The sequence below is a fragment of the Nothobranchius furzeri genome, chromosome 2 (assembly GCF_043380555.1).
Source record: "Nothobranchius furzeri strain GRZ-AD chromosome 2, NfurGRZ-RIMD1, whole genome shotgun sequence".
In the NCBI taxonomy this organism is placed as follows: Eukaryota; Metazoa; Chordata; class Actinopteri; order Cyprinodontiformes; family Nothobranchiidae; genus Nothobranchius; species Nothobranchius furzeri.
In genome coordinates, this window is record NC_091742.1 from 81,179,579 (window position 1) to 81,198,475 (window position 18,897).

Sequence of the window (18,897 nt, forward strand, 5' to 3'; positions counted from 1 at the left end):
CATCAAAAACTGGTCATGTTCTTCCTGGCCCGTTTGCTTCATGTCCTCTTGGAGGAGAAACCATGACAAACAAAGCTCAAGAGGACTCGTCTTAACGTCGTCTGTGACTACGGTAAACTTGGATTAAAATCTTTAACGCAGTGCTCATGGCTGAGCTTTGGGTATTTAGGTACATTTAACATTTTATCAAAGTGGTTGAAAAATTAAGCCAACATGCAAAATTTGGTCAACAATTTTGGCCAAATTTCTGTTGTGAAACATTCAAACTGTATCATTCTACAGGAAGCAAAAGTCTTCTCCAGATGTGAAGCACTTAGATGACATTCAGCAGGTTCAGTGAGATTCAGATGTAACAGTTCCGAGGGCCCCTTTGGATCTGAGGCGTTATCCGTAAACACATTCAGGGAGATGTTCGAGTCTGAAACATCTGCTGCACCTGGTAGCTAGGTAGAAAAATATATATTTATACAAATAACTGCCTCAGTTATACTCCACGCTCTTCCTCATCTTCCTCCTCCTCTTCCTCCTCCTCCACAATTTCCCCTTCTTCTACTTCTCCTTCTTCTCCTTCTTCCTCCTCCTCCTCCTCCTCCTCCCATGTGCGGTCATCAGCCTGATTATGCATCTCCTCCTCCTCCTCCTCCTCGCCTTCACTCCTCATTTCCTCCTCGCTGCTGTCATCAAGATCATCATCATCATCATCATCGTCGTCATCGTCCTCAGGAGCCTGCTCCTCGTAGTCCTCCTGTTCCTCCTCTTCCTCAGGATCAGATAAATTACCTGAAGGGCAATAAAGCATTTTAAATACTTTATTAAAGCGAGTCGTCTCACAGGTTTGGGGTTTTAGTCAGTCAGCAAAGCATCCACCCCCACTAACTGCTGTTTTACCAGAAGAACCAGAGCACTCACACAAGGAGTTAATGGCAGCAACTATGTGATGCGGGAAATCATCCAGTAATTTCACCATCTCCTCTTCCATCCTGGCTCCCAGGATATCCGTCTCCATTTCTACGTACTCTGGGTAGAACATGTTTTTTCTTAGCTGCCTGCGACATCTTTAAGAAAAGAGAAGAAAAGTAACGTTTTTGCAAAATTATGCAAATCAAAAATGGGTTTTAACTGTTACTAAGTGACCTCTGGACAACTTTGGAAGAAGCATGATATCACAACAGTGTTTATTTTCTCACTGTGTCTAATTTTATTTCTAGGTCTGTGACGACTGCCTTCTCATTAAGGGCTAACAAAGACATAACGGTGGTTAACTGAACCCGTCTCACTAGGTTTTCTTTTCTTTGATGTTTAGAAAATTCAACATCAACCAGGTCCGGATGTTACCCAAATAATCAAGAAGAGACTGAATAGGGTGCATCGATCTCTGCCGCAGTGGGAAATTCACCAGACAATCATCCACACGCAGCTGGAATGGAGCGTCAGATTTGTGAGAGATTGACTAAAGGCGGTGGGTGGACAGTAAACTGCTGGTGGTGGTCGGAGGGACCGGTGGCGCCAGTGTACGGCAGCCTCACCTCAGTCAGTGCGCACCAGGTCAGCTGTGGCTACGATGTAACACATCCCCACCAGGGTGTGAATGTGTGTGTGAACGGGTAAATGCGTTGTAAAGCGCCTCGGGGGGTTCCAGGACTCTAGAAGGCACTATATCAAATACAGGCCAAAAAAACAAAAAAAAAAAACAGAAGTGGGCTAAGAACGACGCCCTGTGTTACCCCCATCTAAGTTTTATGCAGGAGGATGAGCAATCCCCTATCTCACACAGTGCCAAGCCTACCTTGGAAGGTCGCCCCACACCATTAAGTCAAATCTCATGACCTACCGTTTGAAAAGTCTCACAGTACTGAACAGCTTCACCACAGACGAGCCTCACATGGGTTTGCAAATGACATATTTCAGCTACCAGATTTGAAGTTGAAGTCATCACAGACAAAAGGAAGTCTGTGGTCCATCCGTTTTTAGCTGCTCATCTGAAATCGGGTCGTGGGGGCAGTAGCCTAAGCAGAGAAGCCCAGACTTCCCTCTCCCCAGCCACTTGGACCAGCTCCTCTGTGGAATCCTAAGGCGTTCCCTGGACAGCTGAGAGACAGAATCCATTCAGCATGTCCTGGGTCTTCCTTTGGGTCTCCTCCCAGTTGGACGTGCCCAGAAAACCTCAGCAAGAAGGAGTCCTGACCAGAAGCCTGAGCCACCTCAACTGGCTTTGGGGCAGCAGTAGCTCAGGTGGTAGAGCCTATGTTGTTCATGGGTTTGATTCCAGCTCCCGCCGGGGGTATCCTGCCATTGTGTCCTTGGGCAAGACACTTCACCCAACTTGCCTGTGTTAGTGGTGGTCAGAAGGGCCGACGGCGCCAAATGGCAGCCTCGCCTCTGTCAGACCTCCCCAGGGCTGCTGTGGCTACAAGTAGCTTTCCATCACTAGCAGTGTGTGAATGTGAGTGTGTGTGAAAGCGTCTTTGGGTGTCTAGAAAAGTGCTATATAAGTTCAATGCATCATCATCATCATCATGATGAGGAGCTGCAGGCCTACTCCGGGCCTCTCCTGGATGACAGAGTTCCTCACATTATCTCTAAGAGAGAGCCCAGCCACCCTGCAGAGATGTCATTCTGGCCGCCTGTATCCGTGATGTCATTCTTTCGGTCACTACCCAAACCTTGTGACCATAGGTGAGGGTAGGAACGTAGATCGACCGGTAAATCGAGAGCATTTCCTTCTGGCTCAGGTCTCTATTCACCACAAGAGATCAGTATAACGCCCACATCACTGCATATGCAGCACCAATCCGCCTATCAATGTCACGCTCCATCTTTCTCTTACTCGTGAACAGGACCCCGAGATACTTAAACTCCTCCACTTGGGGCAGGACCTCATCCCTGACCTGGAGAAGGTATACTACCCTTTTCCAACTCAAAACCATGGTCTCTGATTTAGAGGAGCGGATTCTCACAGGCCTCCTAAGGCACAGTCGAACACCTTCTCCAAATCCACAAAACTCATGTAGAATGGCTGAACTCCCATTCACTCTCCAATACCCCCCTAAGGGTAAAGAGCTGGTCCAGTGTTCCACAGCTAGAAGTAGACGATCTTTTATATAGCGCCTCTGAAGATAAAAATCACGAGGCACTTCACAAAAACATATTAAAGAATAAAAATATTTCAAAAATGATTTAAAATATGTTTAAAAGGAGAAAGGAAAAAAATTGTGAGGAAATGGAGAGAGAAAATGAGTAGGAAAGAGGGAAATCAGTGGATCCTGAGGAAGGTGGATGAGGTAGGGAGAGCAAAGTAAGGACAGGGTGATGAAGGTCACACCAAAACCAGACTGAACAGGTGAGTTTTCAGCTGCTTTTTCAAGGAGACCATTGAGTCCACTGATCTCAGGCTCAGGGGGAGAGAGTTCCAGAGTCTGGGGGCCACAGCAGCAAATGATCTGTCATCTTTGGTCTTTAGCCTGGTGCTGCACAACCAGTAGGCTTTGATCACTGGACCTCAGGGACCTGCTGGGGGTGTAGGGACTAAGAAGATCACCAATGTAAGATGGTGCTTGTCCGTGTAAGGCCCTATAGACCAGAACCAGGATCTTGAAATGAACCCTGAAGTTGACTGGCAGCCCGTGAAGCTGGAGGAGAAGCGGGGTGATGTGGGTGTGTTTGGAGGACTTGGTCAGAAGCCGAGCACAGGCATTCTGAACCACCTGTAGACGGTTCAGGGAGGTTCTGCTCAGACACGTGAAAAGAGTTACAGTAGTCTAAGCGTGAGGAGATGAAGGTGTGGAGAACTGTCTCAAGTTCAGAGCGGGACAGAATGGGACTCAGCTTAGCAACGTTCCTGAGATGGAAGAAGGAAGAGCGAACAAGAGAACTGACATGAGAATCCAGGGTGAGAGCTGGGCCAAAGGTCACACCAAGATTCCTGACAGAGGGTTTGGTGTGAGAAGCAAGCTGACCAAGTCAGTCTCTGACTTTGGGAACCAGCTTGTCTGGGGCACAGATGAGGATCTCAGTCTTATCTTCATTCAGTTGTAGAAAGCTCCCAGCCATCCAGGTTTTAATACAGTCTAAGCAGGTGTGTAACAGCTGCGACTTAAGAGATCTCATGGGGCAATCCGTCAAACCCTCCTCTCCTCTCCAGAACCACTCATTAGTCCTTACCAGGGAAGCTCAGGAGTGTGATCCCCTGTAGTTGGAACACATCCTGCAGCCTTTTTTTAAATAGACAGACCACTACCCCGGTCTGCCAATCCAGTGGACTGCCCGCGATTTACACGCAATATTGCAGGGCCGTGTCAGCCAACACAGCCCTACAACATCCAGAGCCTTAAGGAACTCTGGGCAGATCTCATCCACCCCCAGAGTCTTGTCATCTTAGAGCTTTCTGACCACCTCAGTGACCTCATCACCAAAGATTGGAGAGCCCAACCCAAAGTCCCCGGACTCTACATCCTCACTGGAAGACGTGCCGGTGGGATTGAGGAGGTCTTCAAAGTACTCCGCCCACTGATCCACAATGTCCCGAGTCGAGGTCAGGAGCACACTGTCGCCACAAATAGACAGTGTTGGTAGTGTACTGCTTTCCCCTCCTGACGCACCAGATAGTGGACCAGAATCTCCTTGAAGCCATACTAAAGTCTTGCTCCATGGTCTCACCGAACTCCTCCAATGCCTGGGTTTTTGCCACTGTGACCACCCGAGCTGCGTTCCCCTTGGCCTGTCGGTACCTATCAGCTGTCTCTGAAGTCCCACAGGCGGGTTCGGGATTGCCACCATGACAAGCACCGAAGACCCTGCAGCTGCAGCTCACGTCGGCCGCCTCGACAATGGAAGCACGGAACATGGCCCACTCGGACTCAATGAACCCTGCCTCCCCCAGAACACTTGGGAAGTTCTGTTGGAGGTGGGAATTGCAACTTCTTAAGACAGAAGACTCTCCCAGATGTTCCCAGCAGACCATCATAATACGTTTGGGCCTGCCTGATCTGACTGGCATCCTCACCCACCAACGAAGCCAACTCAACACCAGGTAGTGCTCAGTTAAAGACACGAGGCCGCAGGTCAGATGAAATGACAACTAAGTCGATCATAGAGCTGCGGCCTAAGGTGTCCTGGTGCCAAGAGCAGACAGTGTTTCCCCTACAGCGCCATACTCAATAGCTGTTTTTTAAGATTGCAGTGATACACTTTGGTCTTGCTATTCTCAGATTAACTGTTAGCTTATACGTCCTGTAGGATGTAAACACCATACCTCCAAACAGAAGCAAGATGGCAATTATAGCTTTGACACAAAAACACATTTCACAACAACTGAAATACTCATTTAAGTTGCCAAGAGAAAAAGATCTCACTGTCTCAGTTTTCATTACCAATATAAAACCAACAATCAGAAAAACTAGCAAATGCTTTGGCCTAATTTAATATGTCAGAAGCAAAGGCTCTGCCTACTATTTACAGTTTTGTCTTTTTGTAAATAAAAGACAAAAAAGATTAATGACAAAAGATAAAATTATAAACCAATCACCAAAGAGAACAGATACATTTTAAAGGTGATACATACTGTTTTCCTGTTGTCCCGTATGCCTGAAAACAACAAACAACATAGACTTAAAAGTAATATAAAAGTTTTTAAATCTATTCAGATCATTTGTGATTTATTTTAGTTACTTCCAGGTAACTTTAAACTCAAGGCCCTGCAGCAGTTGGAAACCACATCTCACCTCCAAGAAGCGAAACGGGTCACTCTCCTGCATCAGGCTCTCAATGTCACAGCGGACCCCCTGCAGACGGGTCTGATCCTGACTGATCCTGGAGATGTTGGTCTGAATGGCCAAGCCGCTGGTTTCACACTGGGTGCGGGTGAATTCCCTCAGTGTAACAATGAAGCGCTGAACTTTGGCCTTAAGCACGTCGTCTAGATTGGTCAGAACCAGCTCAGCTACCTCCTTGAACCTCTGGAGGCAAAACCCACGGGAACGAAAAGTAAAGAAGTTAGCTACAGCTAATTTAATTAGTTAACAGCACAATATATAATAAAGTATCATCTTTGTTAATATTGAGATGTTATTTTACGAAATATGAGTTATTTTTGTGAGCCACACCTTTAACCCTGAAATAAGACACTTGGATTCGATCCTCCACCCAAGTGAATTCCACAATAGTATAAAGTTGCAGACCTGGAGATTGCAGATTCACGCTTGCTACTGATTCATGCCAACATGCACTCAACGATTGCTGAAATAGTCACTTTAAAATACGGTCCATCCATCTTCTTCATCTTATCTGGGACAGCAGCCTAGCAGAAGCCCAGACTTCCTTCTCCCAAGCCACCTGCGCCAGGTGCTCCAGAGGACATTGCACCTTTAAGTGGAATTCTGCCTATTTCCTTATACTCCAGAGTTAGATAAGTGAGAAAAAGGCATTTGTAACCAGTACAGTAATCCTCCTCATCTGGCAGAAGGCTGTCAGCTTTAGCTTAGCATAAACAACGGAAGTGAATAGCAGAAACTAGTATTTTGTGTGGAACAGTGATTAAAATGATTCATTGATACCAATTTTTCCAGGTGAGCTCAACGATCATGTCACTTGCAGATGAAAAATAAGAAGTAACACGAAGGATTTCCAGGGGCCTATTTAGACTTGGGACTACAAAGCATTGCTGTAGTCCACCGCTGCATGGATATAACATAGCGGTCACAAAAACCACCGGCAGATTAAAAAAACGACAGTCCCATCCATTTTTTTAAGAACCAATAGGAAGTGCACTTCCTATTACTTCTAAGTACTTCTTACTTTTCAGTTGTAGTCGACATGATTATTGAGCTCAACAGGAATAATTGGTATCATTATTTAGTCATTTTAATCACAAATCACAAAGTTGGGGTGCAGCAGCCTGGAAGGAGTGATCACCCCGACTTTTATATCTGGTCTTTGGAACTTCTAGAAGGTTCTGGTGTGTGGACTTGAGGGTTCTGGTTGGAGCATAAGGCTTTAACAGTTCAGTATATAATATAGGGAGGAGCTTGACCATGTAGAGCCCTGAAAGTTATAGTCAGGATCCCAAAGTTAATGGGTAACCAGTGCAGAGACATTAGAAGGAGTAACCCAATAAATTATAGACCAATATAGTCAAATACAGGCCCGGGCCTACGGTATGTGAGCATCGCTAAACACTAATGATCTATTCGAGGAATTTCAGTCAGGTTTTAGTTTCACAGCACTGAAACTGCGTTAGTGAGAGTTACAAATGATATTCTCATGGCCTCAGATAAGAATCTTGTGTCTGTTCTAGTCTTGTTAGATCTCAGTTCTGCCTTTGACACAGTTGATCACAATGTTCTTTTAGAAAGACTTGAACATTTTGTAGGGATCAAAGGAACAGTGCTAGGCTGGTTTAGATCCTACCTGTCTGACAGATTTCATTTTGTACATGACAAATCTTCATACTCCAGGGTTACTTGTGGAGTACCACAGGGTTCAGTGCTTGGACCAATTCTTTTTAATTTATATATGCTACCAATTGGTAAAATCATTAGACAGCATGGGATAAACTTCCACTGTTATGCTGACGATACTCAGTTATATTTATCCATTAACCCTGATGAACCTAATCGGTTGGGTAGATTACAGGCTCATCTTGAAGACATAAAAAATTGGTTGACTCAAAACTTTCTGGTTTTAAATCAAGACAAGTCGGAAGTTCTCATCTTTGGACCAGAAATCCAGAAAAGGAAATTGCTTAGTCAATCACCTGACCTGAATGTCATTACATTAATCTCAGAGAACAAAGTAAGGAACCTTGGTGTTACCTCTGACCAGGACATGTCATTCAAATCCCAGGTTTCACAAGTTTGTCGGATTTCCTTTTTCCACCTTCGGAATATCGCTAAGATTAGAAGCATCCTTTCCAGGAGTGATGCTGAAAAACTAGTTCATGCATTTATTACATCAAGACTGGATTACTGTAATTCATTACTCTCAGGAAGTCCACAGAATGTAGTTAAAAGTCTTCAGCTTGTCCAAAATGCTGCAGCTAGAGTTCTGACGAGAATTAAAAATGATAAATGACCCGCACTTGTATAGCATCTCTCAGAGTAAGGACTCCAAAGCGCTTTACACTACAGTGCATCATTCACCCATTCACACACACATCCACACACTCATGGTGATGAGCTACGATGTAGCCACAGCTGCCCTGGGGCGCACTGACAGAGGCGAGGCTGCCGAGTACTGGCGCCACCGGTCCCTCTGACCACCACCAGCAGGCAAGGTGGGTTAAGTGTCTTGCCCAAGGACACAACAGCAGAATTCTCTGTCCGGAGCCGGGATTGAACCTGCAACCTTCTGATTACTGGACAACCCGCTCAACCTGTTGAGCTACTGCTATCCTGCTATTTCAGCTGTTAACTTTATTTTATTTAAAGTGTTTTTCTCCCCAGAGGAAGCTACAATGATGTTCTGCTGAGCTGTGGTGGCCTCATGGAGGGGGCCATCGGCTTGAACACTGTTGCTTACTACTTAAACATTCTCCCTCTCCTAATAATAACATTTTACTTTCTTTGACATTGAATGTGCTACTACTAGTTTACCCGTTTAATTATAGATCCACTAGGATAAATACAATAGTTTATCTCTCACCAAATAGAATATTTACTAAGAAATCACAATGTAACCATAGAAACCCTACATGTTATACATGTTGTGTGTGTGTATCTGGATGTGTGTGTGTGCTCTGTCTTCTCGATCCCCAGTGAGTCGTGGTGGATGGCTGCTTATGCTGAGCCAGGATCCTCTGGAGGTTTCTTCCTGTTAAAAAGGGAGTTTTCCTCTCCACTGTCACTAAATGCTTGCTTAGTATGAGGATTGCTGTAAAGTCACTGACACTAGTCAGTGACTTGATGCAACCTGCTGGGTTCCTTATATAGGAAACTTTTTACTGATTGGCATAATGAACTGACCTGTATTGGAATGTTTACTATGTGAAGTGCCTTGAGACGACTCGTCGTGATTTGGCGCTATATAAATAAACTTGAATTGAGTGACGTGAGCTCTTCTGTTTGCTCCAGTTAGGAGCCTTGCTGCAGAGTTCTGGACCAACTGAAGCGTTCAAGGGCTTTTTGTTAAAACATGTGAAGAGTGTGTTACAGTAATCTAGATGGGAGGAGATAAAGGTATGGATGACCATTTCAAGTTCATGTTTTGACGCCAACCTTCATGGAGATATTTCTTAGGTGATAAAAACAGTTTTAGACCAATGTTTGAGAGTGGCCTTCAAGAGACATTGACTGGTCAAATGCCATGTTCTCATCCAGGTTGATACAGTCTTCTCGTGATCACAATACAGATGAATTTAAAACCACTTTCCGGTTATTTTACCTTGTTTTGTCTCTCCTTCTCCTTCTGCTCCTGGAACTTTTTCTCTGCCCAGCTGTACTTCCGCTCTAACCGGTACAGCTGCTTATCCAGGGAGCCCTGAAGAACAGGAAGAGTCTGTACCAGCCTTTATTGTAAACAATAAAACTAGTAGGCAGTACACAGCGATACTGCAGCTCTTTCCTCCACATAACACAAGGGTTTACCTTAAACTTCACACAAAGCAGCATTCTGCACATATGTTTTAGATCAGGGGTCGGCAACCCGCGGCTCTGGAGCCGCATCCGGCTCTTCCATCCATCTGATGCGGCTCCTTGTGCTTGTAAAATAGTGAATGGATATTTAAATAAAATGCTTTATATTTTACTGAATTAATTTTATATCTGTATGCCAATTCTAAATGTAAAGATTGTCTGCGTAAACCTGAACAGGTCCAACCCGGTCTTACTGTGAGATCGAGTTGACGGGTCACGCTTGTTTCTGAGCTGACGAGGATGTGAGATTCTGGGATTCTCCTCAGACGGCTCCTGGATGTGTCACCACATTGGAGACAGGAACAAGCACTATTCAGCCAAAGTTTCATAATCAGGGAACATTTTCTAAGTGACAAGTCTCGCTTCAGTCGGAGGAATATTCCCGCATGCGCTCTGGTTCTGCGACGCGCTCCAAGCCCCTCTCCACATCTTTAGCTCGCTGTGCACATATGCGCTGACAGCGAGCTGCGCTGAGCGATGTCCAGCTCAGATGTTCAGATGGGAATCTTTTCTTGAGTGATTTAGCTACATCTGCGATGTGCGTAACGAATAAAGTGTCAGTTCGTCTGCATGCGTCGGGGTAATACTTTCTATTCTTTCTCCGTGAAAACAAACGGTCAAATACGGGAACTATCCGGTCAACACAAGCCCTGCTTTTGACTGTTCTGTTTTCTTGTGAAAATTGTTGCAAAGAGATATAATTTAACTTGATTAACACTGCGCCGTTATCTCCGTCACTGTAAATGAGGGAAAAACAAAATGATCGGATCCTTTTCTGACCTTCCCCACCTACAAAGTTTAATTACAACGATCAAAAGTGACAGAGCCTGGATTTGTATTCTGAACAGTCTAAACATGTTTTAAAAAGAAAAGTATGACAAAAGTGGCACCTGCTCAGTAAAACCACCAACAGGGTGTCGGCAGAGACGGGCTACAACTTCTGGATCCATTTTGTATAAATCGTTTTATTGATTATCTTCTTATGAAAGATAACTTTGACGTACACGAGCGACCGGTACTGGCTGCTGTCACCTGTTGTGATTGGTTAAAGCAGCTCTCTGGTGTCTGAGGGTAGGCCCCGCCCACAACGCCGCAGCTGCTGCGGTGTTTTCTTTACTGTGGGAAACGGGTAATAATGGCTCTTTGATGGGAACAGGTTGCCGACCCCTGGTTTAGACAATAAACATGAACTAGCTTACACATTCTAAGTGTAGATGTTGAAAAATTAACATGTTTAATTATTCTCTAGGTAAAATTACCTAGAGTTACCTCTTAAAAAAATTAGTTTTGTTTGATTCAATTTAATGAATTTTTACTGGTTTGTGGATTCCACAGTAAAGAACTGGAAGCCTCCTTGTTCAGGTGAATGAAAGAACAGGAAGTGGATTTAAAAGCCACGTAGAGGCCCTACAAAGCCACCTGAAACTGTTGTCTCTCTCTCTCGGTCTCTCTCTCTGTGTGTCTCACTCACTCACTCACTCACTCACTCACTCACTCACTCACTCACTCACTCACTCACATCACAGTTTTTAGAGTTTTAAAACACAAATCATGTTTCTGTAGAAACATGATTTTTTTTCACAAATTTCAGATTGTAACATTTATGAATCAAAGGTGTGGTTGTGTTTTTTTCTGATTATAACCAGTCAGTTTTTCATGCAGGCTGAACATGAAAATAGTCTCCTACACCTACCTCCTGCATTAGCTTCTGATAAAAAAAAATAGACGATGAAACTCTAGGATGTGAAAATCTGACAGATCTGCGTCACACTGTCACTTAGCATTCATGAACTCACCCATCTTGGTTCGTGACAGGGAAGGCTGTTGTAGTTTTAGCGTACAGGAAAAAGGAGAGAACATCTCGGCTAGTAGGAGCTAACCGTTAGCATTAGCAACTCTACTACACAGCAGAACTCCTCCAAGCTTGTCTTATTTGTGGAAATTAAACATCAACGTTGCAGAGCAAACAGAATCAAAGGTAGAGTCATGTTGCTGTTAGCCAATCAGAGGTGAGATTTCTAAACATCAGGAAATAAGACTCTGAATCCTGTCATATGTAGCTGAACTCTGATATGGCGTTCTGCTAGTTAATGAAACAAGTGCATCTGAGGACCCCCCACAACCACCACCACCTGTACAACTTACAAGGCATTCAGTCCTAGTAGACCACTGCAAATGTATTGATTAAACGAGTGGCCCACATCTTTAAAGGCATTCATGATATAATAATTGCTATATGGTAAAATGTTTTAATTTATTTTTACCATTCTATAAACCTAAGTTATCAACTTATTGTTGATTGTAGTGTTTCTGTCATAAAGAACATTGTTTTTTTCTGCTTCCTCATAACTAAGCAGAACATGGACGAATCCGGCAGTCTAGGATTCAACAACAGCTTCTGTTGTTGGTCTGAAGATGTAACCGTTGTAACGTGAAGGTTCCCAGAGAAAAGTGCGAGTCAGCACAAGGCAGGAAGTGTGTTTAAGAGGCTCATAGCTTATCAAAGTCTTGATCTGTTCCATTCAGAGGGTGAATTCTTATTTGGTGGTAAATTAAAACCGCTTCCTTCCTTTAAATGTACCTTGAAATCTTTCATGGTGTTTTTTAAGGTCTTGATTGTGTGTCCTGAGTGTCCTCCTTCTATGGTGCAGGCGTTGCAAACACATGTCTTGTCATCTATGCAGTAGTATCTGGTGATGCAGAGCACATGTGGACAGAGGTTAATCTGGATAGTCGGTGGTGTGTAGCAGAAAAACACAGCCATGTGGTTAAAATAGTACAGAATCAAGACAACAACAATAAATTGAACAGCCGGGGGGGGGTCAGGTACTTATTTAGCCCTGATAATTCTGCCTGCTTTTACTAAACACTGCTGTACAGAACTAAGAAACATCAAAACACTTACCTGACCATTAAAGAGAGCTGCTGCTACATGAGCTGAGGAGCTGTTTAAACATCTGAGACAAGTGGCTCATCTGGACGTCACCAGAGTAAAACCAGCATCCTACCTGTAGATTTCATCGTGTTCCTGGCACTTCCTCTTCCAGAAGTCATTCATCGGGTCTGTGAGAGGATGCTCGCGGAATGCTGGCAATTCCAGATGTGGCTTCACGTGCTCCGGGCACATGGACACCTCACACTTCAGGCACGTCTTTACCGCCAATGCCGAGGCAGCTGCACCTTCTTCCTGAGGAGCAGAAGCATCAGAGGATCCTTCCTCGGAGATGGTGACCCCTGTTGCATCAGAGGACGCTGAAGGACAGTAGTCGCATTGGACTGCAAAGACAGTTGTGACTTGCGGGGCTGTCACAGAGGAGGTTAAAGCGGTGGCATCTGCGGTGGTGGCCCTACGCCTGCGGCGGTAGTCATCAGCAATGTTGGCCAGTTTAAAGTTTTTCTGGAAGTTAGTTCCACAGCGGTGGCCGATGCGACACTCCGGACAACGGAGGCGACCCCGATCCGCCCGCCGCTTCAGGCGATCAAGGCAGGTCTTGCAGAAGTTGTGTCCGCACGGAAGCAGGTGGGGGTCGCGATAGAGATCCAGGCACACTGGACAGGTGAGCTCCTCCTGCAAGACGATGCAATGCTCTGGAGGGGCCGAGGCCATGATTCTACTCAGAGGAGTGTAGTTCAGACCCATGGAGGTGGTGGAGACACGGGTGGGGACAGGAAAACAGATGGTGATAAAAGAGTGAATAAGTTCAATTTGTCTTGTGTAGTTAATAATTTAGGCAAATTGTAATGAATTTGCAATCAGAAGTTATCACATTTTAAATGTAATGTAATAAAAATTAAAGTACATACATTCTGAATTTAAAAATAACCCTTTTCAGAGTTTATTCCCTGTAAATTACCTTTTTTCTCAGAACCTTTAAATCCTAAAAATGAATTAAAGTAGATTTTGGTGGACAAAAAGAACTTGAAGTTATTTGGGGAAAAGGGGTTAAACATTTAAATTACCTTATAAAACTAGTAAAGATTTATGCTTTTTCCTTTTATATTTTCATCACAATGAAACTATATAACGCCCAATTCAACATCAAAGTACTGTTTCCTTTCAACTAAATATTTACAGCTTTGCTTGTCACAATATGATCCATTATTTTTGTCTGACAGGCTGCTTAATCGATAAATCTAGCACTAAAAATACTTCGTTTTATTTAAATTCTTGCTGAGTGGACGACAAACACGTGTAACAGAAACTTCACCCATAACCACTTTTATTCTCAATTCCTCCTTCGGTCAGACATGGACAAACAAAGGTCAACAAGACCGGTTGGAACTTATTGACACAATAACTTGTTCTAGCCGGCTGACTTTAATGTAAACACTCTGTTTTAAGGCTAACAACTTAAAGACAAGCTAATAACTATAAGGCTCTCTTTAAAGTTTCTAGTTGTGAAACGGGCAGCCCTGCAACTGTTATTTAACGCAAGAACCATTTATGACTTATTATTTTGGCTAAAACGGTCATTTTAAGGTATTAACTGATTATTATCAGTGTTGTGTATAAGTATGTTTCCCGTCTAACACCGCCCCCCCCCACCCCCCCCAGCTGTTATGCATGTATTTTTCTAAGTTGGCTAATGGATCATTTATTTTGACAAATGTTTAATGTGCGTATTTCCCAACGGAGGAAAGGAGAAACCACCTTTGTGTGGTGTTCAGACGTTAGAAGACGTTTCTTTGCTAGAATAGAAAAAAAATTAATTAGTTTAAGGTATTTCCCGCAAATTATTGTTAATTCAAACAAAATAGGTTGATGAAAAACTGAACTGAGCTAAGCAGTCGGGGAAACTCTTTTTGACGGGGTAACACATTTCAACGCAACACCTTCACCTGCTACTAATCTCCCCTCCTGGCAGCTGCTGCTGGGACGGCGATGATCTCAAACTAAAAGATTGACAAAACTGACAAAACCCCTGCTTCATACCTTAGTTGTGTTGGTACTTCAAAAGCGGCTTCGCAAAATAAAAAAGCTGGAACTATGGTTTCCAAAACCGTGGAGGTGAGGTAGAAGAGTCTCAAATCTCCCAGCCGCGTTGCACCTGTCGTACCGGGGCTATCATGCTACCACCGCGCGGTTGTTTCTCTTTCTTTCTCTCAGACAAAGTCCACCAACAGTCCAGTCTGGTCCAAATACAAACTAAATTCAAAGGACATTGGGTTCTTCCATCTGGAGTTTTCGGTATTCGACAGAAAAGGACAAACCCACCACACACCAGAGAGGGAGACAAACGGCCAACTGAAATGAAACAGGTAGCAGGAATCAGGATGCGGAAAAATGAGGCATTCAAGGTCCCTCGGAAATCTTAGCTTACATGTCACATGTCTCTTTAGATGCCCCCGGAAAGTTTTTGGATGTGAATGTAACCGTTTAGTTATTATAGACACTATAAATTGTATTCAATGGATTGATAAATAATAATAATAAAAAACATAAATCTAATAAACTGTCTTGTTTTTTAAAATTTTCAGATAATTTTCATTTAGTGACTTTTTATTTCCTCCTACAGAAGCAAAAGGAAACAGAAAAAAACTCAAACTAGTAGCAGACCTTTCTAATATGCTGCAGTGTTCTTTGTAAAAAATGTTTTGTAGGTCTTTTTTCCTCACTTACCAATATTTATTGGGTCTACTGATCACTGGGTTCCCAATTTGTTGTTTTCATGGTTGTCAAGGTGATGTGCAGCAGGAGTCACATGGGTGCAGGTGGTCACAATGAAAAGGAACTGTCAGTCAGTCACATGGTGGTTTGACAGAGATGGATGATTAGATGTAGTTTTTGTTGGCCACTATAGTCAAGCTGTAGCCGTTTTTTTTTTAAATTCTTCACTTTATGTTTAAGAACTTTGATCCACAGATCTGTCATTCAGGCCGGCAGCATCACCTAGGTCCTAGGAGTACACCGTTTAAATACATTTGCAAGACAAATTCTTGGAACTCCTTCAACTTGCTTGTGCTTTCTTCAAGAGGAAATGAAAAGCACGAGCAGGATAATCTGTGATCACATCACAATATGGCAACGTTGTTCAGTCTACACTGTGCCCCATTTTCCAACATGCTAACCATTATTTGGTTAAATTAAATTCAATAAAGGATTACATTTATACAGGACTTTCCTAGGCGATTAGAGTGCTTTCCATCATTCACGCACTCTCACATTCACACACTGCCAGTGATGGTAAGCTATGTAGCCACAGCTGCCCTAGGGCGGTTTGACAGAGGTGAGGCTGCCATTTGCCCCTCTGACCACCACCAAGACAGGCAAGTTAGGTTAAGCGTCTTGCCCATGGACGCAACAGCAACATAAAGTGTAGCTACAGTTTAATTCATCATCACCAGGGTGTAGACTAGTTGTGTTGTAATGTGCCTTGGGGGGGTTGAAGAACCATAGAAGGCGCTATATAAATACAGGCCTTTTACTACTTTACATAATTGCTAAGTGGAGTGAAACTGATGTATGTTTAAAATTTGAAGCAAAGAAAAAAAATCTGAAGATTGGCGTACACTTGTATTCAGCCACCCTGCGTCAATACCAGCTCAGTAGCCTAGTGGTGCGAGTGTCTACCCTGGGACCGGGAGATCGGTGTTCAAATCCTGGTCAGGTGATACCAAAGGCTTTGAAAACAGTAAGTGCTACATGATTCCTGAGCACAGCTGTGTCTGCAGCTCACAGCTCGCCACGGGAATGGGTCAAATGCAGAGAAAAAATGTCACACTCACCAGTGTGTGACAACTAGTGGGACTTTAACTTTACTCTGTAGATCCATCTTTTTCTGCTGTTACAGCTGCAAGTCCTTTGGGTATGTCTATCAGCTTTGAACATCTAGATACTGAAATCTTTGCCCATCCTTTGCTGTGTGTGGTCCATCACAAAAACATTATAGTTTGTAATTGTAATGTGCCAAAACGTGGGCATGAATACCTTTGCAAATGACTATGAGTGTGTAACTTGTCTTTGGATTCTGCAACTTTTCTATCACCTCTGAAAAAAACTCCCAGGCAGCAACATTTGGTTAGCAAATATATTTTAATATATAATATTTATTTTTTAGCACAATGACAAAATGGCATAATTTCAGGTCAGTCTCTTAAATCATGACAAAAAGCCACATCTTTACCATCAAAACCCACCTTCAACTGTGTTATAATCACGGTAAAAATCCTCCTGAAGTACTTCTGTCTTCTTAAGAGGGAAAAATGATGAGAGGTTTCTAACAGCATAGAGCCTATGGCATCTGACAGAGCTATGGTGTACGCTAAAGGTGAAAACACCAGGATGTAACCACACACCCTACTCCTTTGTTAGGCAATTTATAAATCACTTTACTGCCAAAAAAAATCAAAGTCAGTCGTGTGTACGATATCTAACAGTTACACATCTACAGGAACACATTTATTTAACAGCATTAAGTCTTACAAATAACATGGTGGACTCAACTAATTGCCAAACAAATACACCTGCCACTTGCTACACCATTTCAGAGCTATGTACTCCACAAAAAAAGACGTGCAGAAAATGATACGTCCAACCATTTGACTTGAATCAGTGAAACACGGAGCAGCTCCAAACTTGTTGGTTACATTTTCTTTAAAAGCCGCTAAGTTAAATCTCAGAGAAATGTTCTCTGTCTGCAAGAAACCTCCAGCCTACAAATGCCTTCATTTTAACTCAGCATGCTAGATGGCTTTTAACACACCCAAAACACACCAGAGGAATGTTTCTAGTTTTTAATTACACCTCCATTCATTGAGCAGCTAACACAGCTCCTTTACTTCTATAAACACTCTAAGACACACATGTAAAAGAAAATCATAGTTCTAGCCAAAGGCTATAAAGATTGTTCACTACAATCACCATGACATCAGTAAAATATCAAGCATATAATGACTTCTGAGTCCTCCTCAGCTGGAACCAAAAATCAGGCTTTTATGGTCAGTTTTAATGAAGCTAAACTTTATTTATCATAACTAAATTGCATTCAGCTGTGTGGAGGTATACGTAAAATATGGATAGAAGGCTTTAGTACCAGCAGGAATATTAACTATTTATTGTATTGGTTAATAAGATACTGCTGCATAATCAAGTGACAGTCCGGCTATCTTGTGCAAAGTTCAGAACATGTTTCTGTTTAACTATCCATCTTTAAGTACAGGCAAAGCACACACTAACTTTAAGGGTCATAGTTTGTTTACAAGTGTGTCTAAATCAGCTGCATTTAAAAACCACTGGCTTTTTGTTCAATTTTATGTAAGCTATCAGGCAAGTTTCAAACCACAGCTGTCAGCAGCCTTATTCACAAGTCATCAGAGCATAGACACATGGGGGTAAAGGGAATATTTCTTGTTTATTGATCATTTATTGGTGTCTCTGAATTAATTTCCAAACGTTGTGGTTTCTGCTTCATTTGTTAATGCACTCAGAATTAGTATGTTCGCAAAGCACATAGAGATTTTTTTGTGCGTTTTACAGTTGAATTGAGGCCATCCTAAATGTTTATGAAGCACGTTCTACACACACCTTCACATAGCCATGCTCCCATGACTTGTGAATTACTTCTGGAACAGTTGTGACTTGAACCTGGCTTGAAAAATGAATGGTAACACTTATATTCAATCATTTTCTCAAAAAACCAACCTGCTGAAAAACTCCTCAACTACTCTTCACTACTTGCACTACTCTTTCCAGCATTTACAATGATGCGTTCTCACTGTTAGCTCATCCATTCACCCCTCAACTATTCATCAAACATACATTAGCAACAACTCCTGGCCTTAAGCAGCACATTGGGACAAAAATAGTTGTGTATAGTAAAAAATAAAGCCAATAATTTCTTAAGTAATCCCCTAAGACATTAACTCGATAAGTATCAGTAGTAGGATTAAATTGTTTTCATATTCAATTGTTTTCTTAGCTAATGTTGGTTTAACTCATAAGCTAGCTAGCATGTTTAGTCGATACCAGTGTTTACCTTTACTTACTTTAAAATGACAAGACATTTTGTCATTAGTAAGGTTTTGTTGTATTTTAACATTTTTGGTTTAGAATTGTTAGCTTGGCTAATGAGGGGCTTGGTTAGTTAGCATTAGCTAGAATGTTTTCCAGGGACTCCATTTGATTGAGCAGCTAACACAGCTCCTCATTTTCAGACTTTTCTTCTAAATTCCTGTTCATGGTAACAATAAACATGTGACAGCATGCCCCAAACAAACAAAATTAAAATACGTTTGACTGCTTTCTTCTTTTGTCATGATTTGGAAACTCTCT

General features: G+C 42.8%; 1 protein-coding gene across 1 annotated transcript; it reads right to left on the bottom strand.

Annotated features, from left to right (window-relative positions):
* Nucleotides 1-258: 258 nt before the first annotated feature.
* zgc:92594 (E3 ubiquitin/ISG15 ligase TRIM25) lies at nucleotides 259-14,774 on the bottom strand. The gene is made up of 8 exons (XM_015946319.3): nucleotides 14,560-14,774; nucleotides 12,635-13,237; nucleotides 12,208-12,316; nucleotides 9,376-9,471; nucleotides 5,721-5,954; nucleotides 5,561-5,583; nucleotides 910-1,055; nucleotides 259-780 (listed from the first exon to the last, which is right to left on the bottom strand). The coding sequence occupies exons 2-8, from the start codon at nucleotides 13,231-13,233 to the stop codon at nucleotides 485-487; spliced, it is 1,503 nt and encodes a 500-aa protein (XP_015801805.3). The 5' UTR covers nucleotides 13,234-13,237; nucleotides 14,560-14,774; the 3' UTR covers nucleotides 259-484.
* Between the last annotated feature and the right edge of the window lie 4,123 nt (nucleotides 14,775-18,897).

Excerpts from the sequence above, each read along its gene's own strand:
- zgc:92594 (XM_015946319.3), bottom strand. The coding sequence starts at position 13,233 with ATGGCCTCGGCCCCTCCAGAGCATTGCATCGTCTTGCAGGAGGAGCTC. Across the intron at positions 12,317-12,634 it reads GAACACGATGAAATCTACAG|ATACTACTGCATAGATGACA; the intron begins GTAGGATGCTGG and ends CTGCATCACCAG. Across the intron at positions 781-909 it reads TGCTGCCATTAACTCCTTGT|GTAATTTATCTGATCCTGAG; the intron begins GTGAGTGCTCTG and ends ATTGCCCTTCAG.